The 15,372-nt window shown below is 35.4% G+C and overlaps 1 protein-coding gene across 1 annotated transcript; it reads left to right on the forward strand.

Annotated features, from left to right (window-relative positions):
* LOC109842432 lies at positions 4,106-4,564 on the forward strand. Its single transcript, XM_020411310.1, has one exon. It carries the CDS (start codon positions 4,106-4,108, stop codon positions 4,562-4,564), a length of 459 nt encoding a protein of 152 aa, XP_020266899.1.

Here is a 15,372-nt window from a genome sequence, read left to right on the forward strand (position 1 = left end):
ACTGCCAGGGGCATTATTGGAATGTATAAATTATTTCTGGATCAGTCTCTAAATAGAGGTGCAAAAGGATAGGGACATGGTTCTTACCATGACCGAGTACAATCACGGATAAGAATATGAATTTAGACAAAATTTGGCAAAAAGATAACAAATACCTATACTCAGCCAAAACAGGGGCGGATTTAGGCTCCCAAATAAATAAATAAATAAAAGAACTTACAAATCGCAGTTGCACCCCGTAAATTTTAAAAAATGCACTCCAATATATCTAAAAACACTAAATAAATTAGTAGCAAATTGGATTAGCCCAATTAAATTATACTTATTACAATACCGTTAGGTCTTATAGTTTCATGATAGTATAATTTTATTATTTCGATAACTAGATACTTGTTTTTCATAAACTATACTGATTAGTTATCTTTTAAAATAGCCGGGGTCGACAACTGTCACTATTTTGAAATGCAATTTCAGTCTTCCTTACTAACTCATGTAATTAAAATAGTGTCTGATTAGTTAGGGTTGACAATTCTGACTAATTAGAAAGAAACGGTTTTTCAATATCGACCGAGTTGCAACCTACACTGCTGATGTGATCGAAACTGGATCGATTTTATAAATAAGTTTGAAATGGACCGATTTTGAAGAATAAAATTATAAATAAGCCTATTTTAAAAATTTCTCCACGATCCGAATCGAATGAGATCACTCAAACCACTTCTGGTCAAATATATTCATAATGCATTTTATTGTTTATTAGACAGCTATTGGTTTAAATATGAAGAATATATTTGGAGTAATGGTATCCATATCCAAATACTTCGAGAGCGGACAAAATGAGATCACCAGCTGTTTTCGCAACAGTCTGAAATTGTTTTAGTGGGGTAGAGTCTCACGCTACTTTTATTTAAATCCGGTTATCCTCTCCACTCAAATTCAAGTTTAAAGCTATATATCATGGGATTAGCTTGTGTGAAAGCCTTATTAGTTGCCTGTGATTGATGATAAGGCAAGCACTGCATAGTTGGGGTGGCTTCGCCGTCACTTTCCATAACTTGATGTCACAACAAACCTGTGGGCGTTACACACAGCAACAACAACAAAAAGTTGTGGGCTGATAGAGGGGCCGAAAGAGGGGCCAAGTTGGCCCATGCTATCAATCATTCTCTGATTTTGACACAACGAAACCTAGGCCGTTTTGCTAGAGTAGTGTTATATGCCCTTAAACATCCAATACATTTTTTATTGATTATTAATTGAGTTTATTATTGCACATGTTGTTTGGGTATCTTTTTATATAATTGTTATATTATCCTTAGAGATTATTTTGTTAGATTATGCAATATGATAGTCACTTGCTTGGAGATATGATCTAATTCAGAGATTTCTTAAATTTGTGCTTAACCTATAACTAGTAAAGGATAGCTTAGTTATGACAGGTTATTATGCATGACAACGACATATTAGATGTGATGGTTGATCTCAGCTATCGGAAATGAAGATTCCCCGGGTGTATGTCATAAGCGCATATTTGATATGTGTAGCGCAAGACCTTATTTGGATTCTCTAGGACGAGTCACCTAAGAGAGAGAGAATCCAAATTGTTACATGGTCCCTTAGACTTGATGATATTATCATTATCCCATATTATGGAAGAGCTTTTATGAACAGTTGGTCGGATAGGGATTTGATTGTTAAATTAAAATTATTAATTTGATTAATAATTGGTTCTCGATATGGGACCCAATTGGTCTCACTAATGTCATTAGAAGAGGTATACATACAATGCAATTCTAATTCTATCCTTAATTGTTATGGATAAAGTTTTTGAACAAATCTATTTCTATCCTAATTGTTATGGATAAAGTTTTTGAACAAATCTATTTCTATCCTAATTGTTATGGATAAAGTTTTTGAACAAATCTATTTCTATCCTAATTGTTATGGATAAAGTTTTTGAACAAATCTATTTCTATCCTAATTGTTATGGATAAAGTTTTTGAACAAATCTATTTCTATCCTAATTGTTATGGAAAGAATATTCTATCTTTAAATATTATGGATAGGGTTTTAAACAATTAAGAATTGTTTTGAAATTAAATCCATAAGGCAGATCCAATCCTATATATAGGGCTCATATGTAGCCTCAAAAAAGATGAGAAAAAGAAATAGATTTTGAGAACATATCTCTCTGTATTGTTCCTCTTCGGCGACGGGTGGATTCAGTTGGAGGTTTTTTCTCTTGAGAAAGCTATTGCTCTTGGGACTGATTATCAAATAAATTCAGAAAGCGTTTCAGGTATTTTTCTAGATTTTAATTAATTTTGATTAATCTACAAGATATGCATTTTTCCGATGTATTGTATATTATGTTTCCAACAATTGGTATCAGAGCGGGTTTAGAATCCAATCTGTAATAATTTAATTAGATTTAAAAAAAAAATCGGGTTGCTGTTCATCGGGTAATGGTACTGTTCATCGGCGGTACTGTTCATCATCGAAATTACTGTTCTTGCCGGAAATACTGTTCACGGCCGGAGGGTTACTGTTCATGATCTGAAATCGTTGTTTGTAATAATTGGTTATTGTTTATGGGTTAAAATTCTTATGATTAGATCAAAGAATTTTCCTTTTTTAATTATTGTAATATTTGGGTTCTTGTTAGATTTGATCTAAATAGAGTTTTTTAGATTGTTATATTTTCTTTATCAATGGAGTTGTGGTCTATTGGATGGGAGGCGGAGGTAGAGATGGCCGGAGTTTGAGATTTGATCTCACAAAAAAAAAAAGATGTTCGCCGAAGATATGATCGTCGGAGATGGGCCGCCGGTGAGGTTGCCCCGCCGGCCGCGGTGGGCTCGCCGCGCCGCCGCCGTCGCCACCGCCGCCGCCCCAATGGTGGTGGCGGGCCATCCCTCTAACCTAGACAAACCCTAACCCTAATCTTCATGGAAGAAGATGATCTTAATGGGTTATTTTTTTCATAAATGGTTATGTATCCAAACCCATTAAGACTTAAGTTTAATGAAACGGGTTTGACCCGCAAACAGTACCCAAACCCGAAACCCTGATGATTTGAGTTTTACTGTAAAATTATTATTAGACCCCTGTTTGACCCAGAAACTGTTCTGAAGTCCACCAGTATTGATTTTTTGCTGTAAAATTAGTTTCAGCCCCCTGTTTAAACCAGAAACTGTTCTGGAACCCATCTGAAAGAAGTGATTATTTTTTTATTAACCCTTAAGAGCTGCATAAACTGTTCTGAAGCCCACATACATGTATAATTTATTTTCTAATGTTGAAAAGATTATTTAACTCTTATTGATTGATAATGTATCATTGTATTTTTGAAATACTTATTTAAATTATGCATGTAACATGGTTGCATTATTTTTAAATTGTTTAATTTTAATTTTTCATGAGATTAAAGTAATACATGGAAAATTATTAATAGGTCCAGAATTGTTCTGAATTTTCTCTTTTAAATAAAACAGTTTAGAATTTATTAGAAATTGACTGTTGTTATTTTCTCTCAATTATAATACATAACAAAAGTTGTATAGAAGTGTAGATAGATTAATATTTAAGAAATATAAATCTAAAGGTCTTCCATCATAAAGATATAACTTAGATAATAATATTTTAGCTTATCTGATGCCACAAAGGATAGGGTTTGTTAAAATTGATTATCTAGTTATATCTTACATAAGGATGCCAAGTATTTTATGTATAATGGGACCACTAGACTAAAATAGGTAGTGCCACCTGTTTTATATAAGATAGCTGGATTGATGGGTAAACACTTCATTGATGTCTTGGGATGCTTGCTAAAATAGTAGAGTCATGTCATACATCAAAGACCAAAATTAAAGGAAAGTCATTAATTGTTAATGATTGAATAGACTGATTCTACCTTGTTTAATTATATTCGATCTTGAAAATCTGGAGGTTTATAATTAAGCTTGGATTTCCTGTTCATATTTTTTTTTGTATGAAAGAAACATATTAATGTGAATATCATTACTTAAATTATCCCTAGTAATGATTGTGCAATAATAAAATGTAAAATTAATATTCTTATGTTATTATGTTCTGCTTGTGTAGGATGACTAAGTTTAGTCCTTTTGCTAAGCTTCTTGATGACTATAAACTGACTGGCCCAAATTATGTGGATTGGAAAAGAAATTTGTTTATCGTCCTTACTGCTGAAAAATTGGCAAAAGTTGTCAAAGAGGACGAACCTGCTGAACCTAGTCCTGATGCAACAGAATATGTTGCAAAGTGCTATATTATGGCTTCCTTAGACCCTACTTTACAAAAGCAACATGAAGGAAAGAAGACTTGCAAGGAGATCTTGGAAAGCCTTAAGGCTTTGTACGAAGAACGTAATCGTACTGCACGTCAAAACGCTATGAGTGGTTTGATGAACACCAAGATGGCTGAAGGTACACCAGTTCAGGCCCACGTTCATAAGATGATTGGGTACATAAATGAATTGGAATCCTTGGGAGCCGAGCTGGACAATGAATCAAAAGTTAATGCAATTCTTGCTTCACTTGCTTGATCCTTTAATCAATTCAAAGTGAATTTTAGTATTCAAGAACCAAATCTCACATTGCCAGAACTAAGCAATATGTTGCAGAGGGTTGAGGATATTATGAAGTAAGATAAAGCCATAGTGATGGTTACAGAAGCTGCTAGGCCGTCTAACTTTAAGAAATGAAAGTTTTCTTATAAGAAAAAGCCAGCAAAAGGAAAGAAAGTTTCCAAGAAAGAAAAGAGGGATCAGACTGGTGATGAATGCTTCTTTTGTAACAAGAAGGACGCGGTGGTTTTTGGAAATTATTTTTCTAAATTTATTTTATTATAAAATAAAAATATTTTTGATGTTTCAAAAATGGTTTTTATTTATGATCATGGGATTGCAATTTTAGAATGAGCAAGTAGGTGATTTGTCCTGCTCAAATAAAGTTTCCTAAAACAAATTGCATACTGGAGGGGACTGAAATGTAAGATAATATTAACTTCATGAAATATTTAATCCCATATTAGGAAGAGCTTTTTATGAAGCAGTTGTCGGGATAGGAATTTGATTGTTAAATTAAATTAATTATATTTGATTAATAATTGGTTCTCGATATGGGACCCAATTGGCTCTCACTAATGCAGTTAGAAGAGGTAACATACAATGGCAATTCTAATTTTATCCATTAATTGTTATGGATAAACGTTTTTGAACAAAATCTATTTCTATGCCTAATTGTTATGGATAAAGTTTGAACAAATCTATTCTATCCTAATTGTTATGGAAAGAATATTCTTATCTTTAAATATTATGGATAGGGTTTTAAACAATTAAGAATTGTTTTGAAATTAAAATCCATAAGGCAGATCCAATCCTATATATAGGGGCTCATATGTAGTCCTCAAAAAAGATGAGAAAAGAATATAGATTTTGAGAACATATCCTCTGTATTGTTGCGCTGCTTCGCGACGGGTGATTCAAGTTGAGGTTTTTCTCTTGGAGAACAAGCTATTGCTCTTGGGACTGATTATCAATAAATTCAGAAATGGCGTTTCAGGTAATTGTTTCTAGATTTAATTAATTGCTAGAGTAGTGTTATATGCCCCTTAAACATCCAATACATTTTTTATTGATTATTAATTGAGTTTATTATTGCACATGTTGTTTGGGTATCTTTTTATATAATTGTTATATTATCCTTAGAGATTATTTTGTTAGATCATGCAATGTGATGGTCACTTGCTTGGAGATATGATCTAATTCAGAGATTTCTTAAATTTGTGCTTAACCTATAACTAGTAAAGGATAGCTTAGTTATGACAGGTTATTATGCATGACAACGACATATTAGATGTGATGGTTGATCTCAGCTATCGGAAATGAAGATTCCCCGGGTGTATGTCATAAGCGCATATTTGATATGTGTAGCGCAAGACCTTATTTGGATTCTCTAGGACGAGTCACCTAAGAGAGAGAGAATCCAAATTGTTACTGTGTAGCACTAGACCGTATTTGAATTCTCTAGGATGAGTCACCTAAGAGATAGAGAGTTCAAATTGTTACATGGTCCCTTTGACTTGATGATATTATCATTTTCGATTTGATAATCTAATATACTTTGATATGATGGTTAAGCTTGTTTTACAAGTGTTATACAGCCTGAAATATTGGGTTATTAGATTTTATTTAGGGAAATGATGGATATCTAGATAGAATCCGGTATACTCATTTTTATGAGTTAATTTATTATGCATATCCCATGAATATATTAAATTCCCGTCGACGGGTGGTTTTTGAAAATTATTTTTCTAAATTTATTTTATTATAAAATAAAATATTTTTGATGTTTCAAAAATGGTTTTTATTTATGATCATGGGATTGCAATTTTAGGAATGAGCAAGTAGGTGATTTGTCCTGCTCAATAAAGTTTCCTAAAATCAATTGATACTGGAGGGGACTGAATGTAAGATAATATTATTCATGAATATTTAATCCCATATTATGGAAGAGCTTTTATGAACAGTTGATCGGATAGGGATTTGATTGTTAAATTAAAATTATTAATTTGATTAATAATTGGTTCTCGATATGGGACCCAATTGGTCTCACTAATGTCATTAGAAGAGGTATACATACAATGCAATTCTAATTTTATCCTTAATTGTTATGGATAAAGTTTTTGAACAAATCTATTTCTATCCTAATTGTTATGGAAAGAATATTCTATCTTTAAATATTATGGATAAGAGTTTTAAACAATTAAGAATTGTTTTGAAATTAAATCCATAAGGCAGATCCAATCCTATATATAGGGCTCATATGTAGCCTCAAAAAAGATGAGAAAAAGAAATAGATTTTGAGAACCTATCTCTCTGTATTGTTCCTCTTCAGCGACGAGTGGATTCAGTTGGAGGTTTTTCTCTTGAGAAAGCTATTGCTCTTGGGACTGATTATCAAAGAAATTCAGAAAGCGTTTCAGGTATTTTTCTAGATTTTAATTAATTTTGATTAATCTACATGATATGCATTTTTCCGCTGTATTGTATATTATGTTTCCAACAAGTTTTTGGTGTACAGGGTGGTGGGCTCGTGGCAGTTTCACAAGGGAAGACACTAGAGGCACACTCTCGGCTATACCCTTCTTTTATCTACAGTGTAGGAGGTCCCATTTGAGATTTTTAAAAAATCTCAAATGGAACCCTCTGCACTGTAGATAGAGGGGGGTGTGGCCGGAGGTGTGACTGAAGGTATGTCTCTATCATTTCTCTTTCACAAAACTGGTTTCATTGAATATAATATTGTTAAATTAGTTATTAGTTTGATAGTTTCACAAAAACTAGCCATAGTGGAACCAGTTCTCTAGATTTTGACATTTAAATCATTTTTCTTTTGAACCACACCTAGTTGCACTAACTCCGACCTGGTTAGAAAAAAACCAGCCTTGGCCTGGTCTTTTTTTTAGAGTTGCTAAACACGCTCCAGTTAAGTTAAATTAACATGTAAAGTGGTAATATTATTGATTTTTTTTTTTAGAAAGGAAATTAAAATTTTGTTGGCCAAAGCCCAAAGGTGGTCCAACTCCAAACCTAGTTTTGCAAGTTTACTTTTGAACCCTTAAACCATGTTTAGGATTGATCCATTCTTCTGCATGGATCAGAATTGAACTTTTTAAGTCTTAACCAAATTAATGGAAAGTTGTCAAATACAACCGCTGCTCCCCTTCTTAGGCTCATTCATTCCACCACAAGCTCAGGATATACCTACATAATTGATAAAGATAATATGATGAGCCTAGATGTGTTTTTGTGTGTGAAATTTTTGAGTGAGACTGACATACTCTAAGGAGAAATTTTTAAAATAGGCCAATTTTGCTAAATATTTAACAAAACCAACCGTTTTGCTAAATATTTAGCAAAACCGACCTCTTTTTTGTCAGCTTAACAAAGCTAACCAAAAAGAGGTCGGTTTCGTTGAAACCTATGATCGAAACATAATAGTCCTATGTGTCTAGCGGCTACTAATCGCCCTTTAAACAAATTGGTAAAACCTCACTGTTTCTTTTTCTGCACAGTAACAACCCTCCTTTCCCTTTGTTTGGAAATCTACAACTTTAGCTTTGCCCTTGAAACTCGAAATAACAATCTCCTTAAACCCGCACTTAAGATTCATCGACAAATCAACCCAAACTCCACTGGTGACGCTGATTCTTGGCCCACCGTTGGCCGCCGAGCCATCAGCGAGAACATGGTCGACAATCTGAGATGAGAGCGCGATGAGATCGCCGAAGGATTTTGATCAGAGGAGGGAGAGGATTTGGTCGAGGGTGGGGGTCCTTCAATCCGGCAACAATCAGAGTGAAGATCGCGTAGAGGGTGGGGGGAGAGAGGGCAAAGTTGGTGCCGACGGTGATGGTGGACCCCACGTGCTTTAAAAGGCTGAGGACGAAGTCGGTTTGTTCGAGATTGATTCTCTCATGTCCATTTTTGATTTTTTTTTTCAAGAATTTTGAGGGTTGAGGAAAGTTAGAGCGTAAAGAAGGACGCGGAAATGAATGAAGAAGAAGATGGTGGTGGTGATGGAGGGAGAGTCGGAGAGGGGGAAGAAGAAGAAGAAGATGATGGTGGTGGTAATGGAGGGAAAGTGGGGTTGTTACTATGCAGAAAAAAACCTACGGGAACTACTAGTCCCGTGGGTTTTTCTGGATTTGTTTTTAGGGGGAGATTAGTGGCCACTAAACACCCGTGACTACTAGTCCAGCATATTTCGAAAATAGATTTTATCAAAACCGACCTCTTTTGGATCAGCATGATGAGCTGGCCAAAAAACCAATGTGACTAAAAAGATGTCGGTTTTGCTAAATGTTTAGCAAAACGGTCAATTTTGCTTAATATTTATCAAAAATGACATATTTTAAAAAATTCTCCAAACCTCTAATTGGATAGGTAAATTCAAGCTATTTTCATCGCAAAAACAAGATCCAAATTTAATCTGTTGATATAAGGGACCAACTCCATACTCACTTTACTATGATCCAATACATCGAAGAAGAAAAAAAAGGATCTAATCCGTAATAGCCCCTACAACAATCTGGATGAGTTATTTTAATTGGTTGATGTTGATGTTAAATGATTACACGATCAATTATGTCCAGGATCGAAGAATTTTGTTCAGTATTGAAGAAGGGGAGGCTTTCTTCCCTAACTTTATGTTTGGTTCTTTGAGTTGGGTATATGAAAAATTAGCATAGGTAGAAATTCGTAAGAGGGTGGGGTTTGGTTCCCCCGTTGTACCTCCGACGATCAAGTTAGCTGATGAACTTGAATGAAGTTTATAAGAATTATGATAATTCTTGTGTGTGCAGTTTTATGTGCAAAATCGGAGAATCCGGTTCCAAAAACAGAATTAGCGGTCTGACGCAAGTTGAAATAGTACCTATATTTATATTAAGGTGGCGAGGGTAAATTGGTCACTTTGATCGAGAGCAGAGAGACTGTGACAAAGTATGGGTTGGCGGCCACGTCGGCACTTGCTTTATAGGTGTCAGCCAGTGAGTGGAGGGAAGGTTACTTCGGCATTAAATGAGAAGTGACCGGCTACGTATTAAATGCGATGTTGACACGTTGTCATAGATGAAGAGGCTCGAGACGAAAATAGTCATTTAGCTTCGCCGAGAAGTAACGTTTTTCAAGTCGACTTTGCAAGGCGTCTAACAAGTGGTTGAATGGACTCATAGCTAGTTGTATTCAATAGAAAGGGGGGCGACAAGTACCACCTTTCGTGTCGACATACACCGTCTTTTGTGTCGGCATGCACCACCTTTCGTGTCGACACTGATGTGTGTCGTCTCTCCAGGTCGGCTGAGTTGTCAGCCCTAATTGTCTATGACCGCCAAGTTGATTGGGGCATAGCGTGTAGAAGTACACTTATCATCTACTTGGTATTGAGTTGTATTTTGGCTCGGATCCAAGTGACCCGCGATTTGGAGGGTTGGATTTGAGTGACCCGCTTTTCTCGATTTTTTCGGCCGCCGTTTTGGACTTTGGCCTCCAAACTTGGTGCAGTTTTTGTGCCTTCTTTTCCACTTCTTCCCTCTGCAACCTTTTGGCCTCTTGCGCAAGAATTCGTGCGTGCGCAAGCAGTGCGCGATGTTTTTTGATCCGCTCTTCAAGAGTTGAACATGTCCTTTCGACTTGTACCCATTCACTTGTTGGTGATTTGGAGGAGAGGGCATTTGTCCGCTGTTGGGGCGCTTGGCGTTGCCTAATTTTCAGATCCACGTCGTAACGGATCCCGTCAATTGACTCCAAAGCCCTAACGAGTTGGCGAGCAAGGTGTTGGCGCAGTCTTTGACATGCCCTCTTCGATAGGATTGGCGCGCCTTCAGTACTCAACTCCTTGATTGAGGAGGAGTTCAAATCCGCAGATCCGACCTCGTTGGAAGCCGGAGGGGTATTGCAAAGCGATAGTGCAGCAGCAACGGGGGTCTTGATCTTCCTGCGCTTGCGAGAGGCGGAGGATCTGGAGGAGAAGGACGACAGATATTCCTCGAATTTTAGATTCGACCACTTCTTCAACCGGGATGCAGATCCGATGTTGCGACACGACAGCTCCAGCAGCGAAGCTGTTGGCTCCTACTGTGGTCGCCAGTTTGTTTGCGTCAAAAATTATTGTATTCATTACGATATTCATTACAACTTCGGTTATTACAATAAAAATAAAAAGATAGTCTTTTTATAAGACTTTTACACAATAAAAACGAAAAAATATAGTTCTCGTCAAACAAACGCAGAGATCGTTTATCGGTCTTCTGCTTGCGTGGGATGTTTGCTTGTGCTGGGAATTTTGATATCAGTGGATCGCCTTTGATCTGGATCCGGTTGATGGAAAATTCGGCAGAGCTTCGCCTTCACCAAGGAAGTATTTGATTTGAAGCGCTGAGATCGACCAAGCGAAATCAGTAGCTCTTCTCGAGATTAAGACCAAGCCTAATCTCGAGGAACGGACGAGAAAGGGCGTCGGATCTCTCGAACTCTCATTCTTTATGTCGAATAACTTGCCAAGATCTATCAACCCTCGCTGAAATTCGTGCTCCTTTGACTCAATCCGGCAGCACCTCCTCCTCTTGATAATTAATCCCCCTCTGAAAGGAGGCCCTAGGCTTGTATTTATAGGGCTCCGGATGCGGGTATGTGGATGAGAATGAGTGATTTGGCCTTATCTTCAGTCAATAATGGCCTAACCATGTTTGTGAATGATATCAAGTCAGTTAGGAACCTCTGGAACATAAAAAACCGATCGAAACAGCCTAAAAACGTGTTTTCGGGTCAAAACAGCGCGGCGGACGGATCCGTCCCGCGGGGGGCAGCGGGTGCGGACTGAGTCCGGGACCCGTGCCTGTAGCGCGCGTGTTTAGCTGTAGGCAGGGTAAAAAATCCGAACGTGGTTAACTGTAGCATGAAATTCGCCACCACTGGTTACTGTAGCAGAAACCCGAGACCGCCGCCGGCGGCTTAAATTTGTAGCAGAAATTGCGACCCCCGCGGTTACTGGTAGCTAAAAACCCGACGCCCGCGGTTACTGTAAGCAGAATTCGAGCGCCGTGGTTACTGGTAGCAGAAATCCGACCCGCGGCTACTGTAGCGCGGGTATGCTGTTACTGTAACGCGGTATTATAGCGGCCTTAACTCACTCATCCGACCTCAGAATGAGATGATTCAAGATGCGTTAGAAAGCTGACGAAGAGACCTTCAACTTTTGTCTTTTGAATTTTTCCAGCTTTAAATTGTATCATGGTCAAAATGTCAATCTTTTGTGCAGGCCACTTTGAGGTGTTTGACACTTTCTGACTTCTCCGGATTTGTATTGCGCATTTCGTCATTCCGTTGACTTGTACACTCCAATGACTCACTTTGTATATTTGTTAGCTTCCACGGGACCGGATAATCCTTTCCTGACTTGAATGATGACGCTTATCGCTTTCTCTTTGTCTCGAGCTATATTCGGGAACCTATAGGTAATTTTTGACGCCTACAGTGTACTGAACCTAACCAGATGCAACTTACAGTTGGCTGATAGATCTATTAAGGTCCCTATGGGTGAGTTAGAGGATGTTCTGATTAAGGTTGGAGATTTTATTTTTCTAGTAGATTTTGTAGTCTTGGAAACACAGCTTGTTTCTAATCCCAAAGGACATACACCTGTCATCTTAGGACGATCTTTCTTAGCCACTTCTAATGCTCTCATCAACTGTAGAACTGGTCAAATGAAGCTGTCCTTTGGGACTTTGACTGCTGATCTCAACATTTTTAATTCAGGGGACCAACCAAATAATCAGCCTCTAGAAATAAATTATATTCAGGAAATGTCAGAAGAAGAAGAAGAAGAAGAAGAAGAAGAAGAAGAGTCTGATTTGAGTTTTGAGGAATTTTTTGACGAAGAGTTTGAGTTTTTAGAAGAAGCAGATCAGGTCCTTGAGAATAATAAAACCGTGTTAAACATTTGCTACTTTGAATTAAATTTTGAAGAACTCTTTCTTGATGAACTTAGATTCTTGGAGAATAATCAACAACCAAATTTTCAGAACTCTACAGAAGAATTGTTTGTTAGAAAACAAAACTTCACAGTACAAGAGTCTAAGTTCATTAAGAAATACAAAATGCATGACACTAATAATACCTACCTACTTTGTTGCAAGAATTATTGAACACCCCGAAATGCTTAGAATTTCACATTATTGATTATATCATTCTGAATTTATTTAAAATCCGAGAAAGAATTTTTAACAATAAGGTAGGATTCAATGTAGAATACGAGCTCTTCGTGTTGAACACTTCATTCTGTATTATTTGTTTTGTTTATTTCAGAATAATAAAAAGAATTTATTCTTCTCTCATTTGAGAGTTTCTTGTTCAGTTGTAAAAAAAACAGAAAAAAGAAGAGAATAATAAATTTTTGAGTCCATCCTCCTCAGACCAAAGGTAATTGTAGATTTTTATCAGCTGATCAAATATAAGTACTTCACTTCTTATCTATTTTACTTTGTGCATCATAGAGTTGCATTGAGGACAATGCAAAATTTAGATGTGGGGGTGGGAATTACTTATTTTTTCTCTTTATTTTATATTTTAGTTGCATTTTTGTCATTTTTTCCTTTTCCTTAAAAAAAATTTATAAAAATATCGTCACTTGCCAAATTGATAGAGTTATGTAATAATTGATTTATTTGATAAATTTTAAATTTTCTAATCTCTAGTTTGTTATTTACTCAAGTTTACCTTTTATGATAACTCTAAATAAATTTCTCAAGAAATAATTTTTAAAGTAGTATACTTCACTTAAGCATTAACTTAGATTTTTATTTAAAATAATGGAATTTATGCATGCTTAGCATAGAGTTAAAAATAATTTTTCAAAGTGTCTTGACTTACATATTTTTTAGAATATATATACATATACATATAAAAAAAAATTACAAAAGAAGAGTGCGAAAAATGAGCACCAAAAGAAAAAAAAACTCTTAAATTCAAGGTGATTCTATCTTATAAAGTCTAAGTTGACCGAGTAATTAAGCCCAAGGAGTATTTCCATACTTAATGACCTAAGCAAAAATACTAATAAATGTTTTAGTTATATTTGTATATATGGTCTTGGAAAATATTTTAGATCAAGCAAGTTGAATATTATTTTAAACAAAGAGTTAGCATGTTCTTTTCAAAACTTTTAAATTAAATTTCTAAGTTTGTTTTGGTTTTGTATTGCTATAATGAGAAGATTTTCTAGGAAATTTACCTTCAAGTTATTTATAAAAACGTTTTCTTGAGTGATAACTAGCTTCAATTAGATTGTCTAAAGTTATCAAGTGAATTTAGTTATTTACTGACTTTTTTAATTTGGTAAGTAGACCAAATTTTATGGGTATATTCACTACAAACCCTCACAAAACTACAACTCATCCACTAGGGTAACCTAGGGGTTTAAAGGCTTGTTGTATGCGCTAAATACAACTGCGATTCCTGCGAAAGTGAGTTAGATTTTATTTTATTTTTCTTTCGTTGCTAGAGGACTAACAAAAGTTTAGGTGTGGGGGTATTTGATAATTATATTTTTATTATAATTTTATACCCTCATTATCTATTTTATATGAATAAATATGCTATTAATAATTGTTTTTATCTTTAATTACAGGTTAGTGAAGAATAAAGCCCAAGATCTCTTATCTCAACAAAAACCCATGAATTAAATGAAGAACACAAGCAAGAGTCAAAAAGCCCAAGCCCAGAATCAAGCCGAGTAGCCTGTAGAAGCCGGAGAAAATAAAAAAATTAAATATGAAAAAAATGTATTCAAGATAGTTAGCCGCAAAGAAATGACGATATCTCCTAATCCGGAAGGCGGAATTTAACATATAATATATAAAAATCGTCTATCTTGACGAGACGAAACCAACCGTGAAGGCAGAATTTTTATTGGAGCATCGATGCGGGCATCGATGCCTGTATCGATGCGAAGTCATCCAAATTTCATCAACGGCCGAAATTACATTCTTGGGGCTCAAGTTTGATCTAAGGGCTCTCATTCACTGATGTTTACTATAAATAGGGGTTGAGAGTGAGGGGTTAGAGGTGTAAAAATTTTTGTAACTTCTTTTGGAAAGGATGGCTACTCTTAATTGAGAAGGCCTTCCAAATTTGTAACTTTTTGTTATAATTAATAAAATAATTTTTTCACCATTTTAAAATTTTCTCTTCTTCTCTTTGTTGGATGATGAAGATGAAGATGAATATGAAGATTAATTTGAAGGTCTTTTTTTCTTATTTCTTTTTTATTGCTTATTAGTTTAGATTTATTTTCATGCTTGTAATTAGATTTTATTTTCTTATTTAAATAACCAAGAGGCTAGAACCCTCTTGCCTTAGATTTATTTCATGCTTATAAATTAGATTTATTTTATGCTTATAGAGTAGATTTATTTTCTTGTATTTAATTCTTGTAATTTATTTTATAGTTTAGATTTTGTAATTTATTTTGTAGTTAGATTTTAATTTCTTGTACTATTCACCTTGAGGCTAGAATCCTCTTGGGTTTAGTTTTTCTTTTTGTTTATTTTTATTTTTTTTGATTCGCCTTTAGGCTAGAACCCTCTAGGGAATCATCTTTTTCTAAGAAGTGGATTCAATTCTAGATTACCCATATCTTTAATTGAATCCGCTATCTTTACATTCTTGATTTTTATTTGTTCTTGATTTTTCCTTCTTGCCTTGTTGATCACATTTATATTATCACTTTCACTCTCAAATATATTCATTTACACAATTATTTTCATTCTCTCCATCTCTCCACAATCACA

The sequence above is a fragment of the Asparagus officinalis genome, chromosome 5, assembly GCF_001876935.1.
Source record: "Asparagus officinalis chromosome 5, Aspof.V1, whole genome shotgun sequence".
Classification (NCBI taxonomy): Eukaryota; Viridiplantae; Streptophyta; class Magnoliopsida; order Asparagales; family Asparagaceae; genus Asparagus; species Asparagus officinalis.

What these genes read in the sequence shown, in the direction of transcription:
- LOC109842432 (XM_020411310.1), top strand. Translation starts at nt 4,106, where the DNA reads ATGACTAAGTTTAGTCCTTTTGCTAAGCTTCTTGATGACTATAAACTG.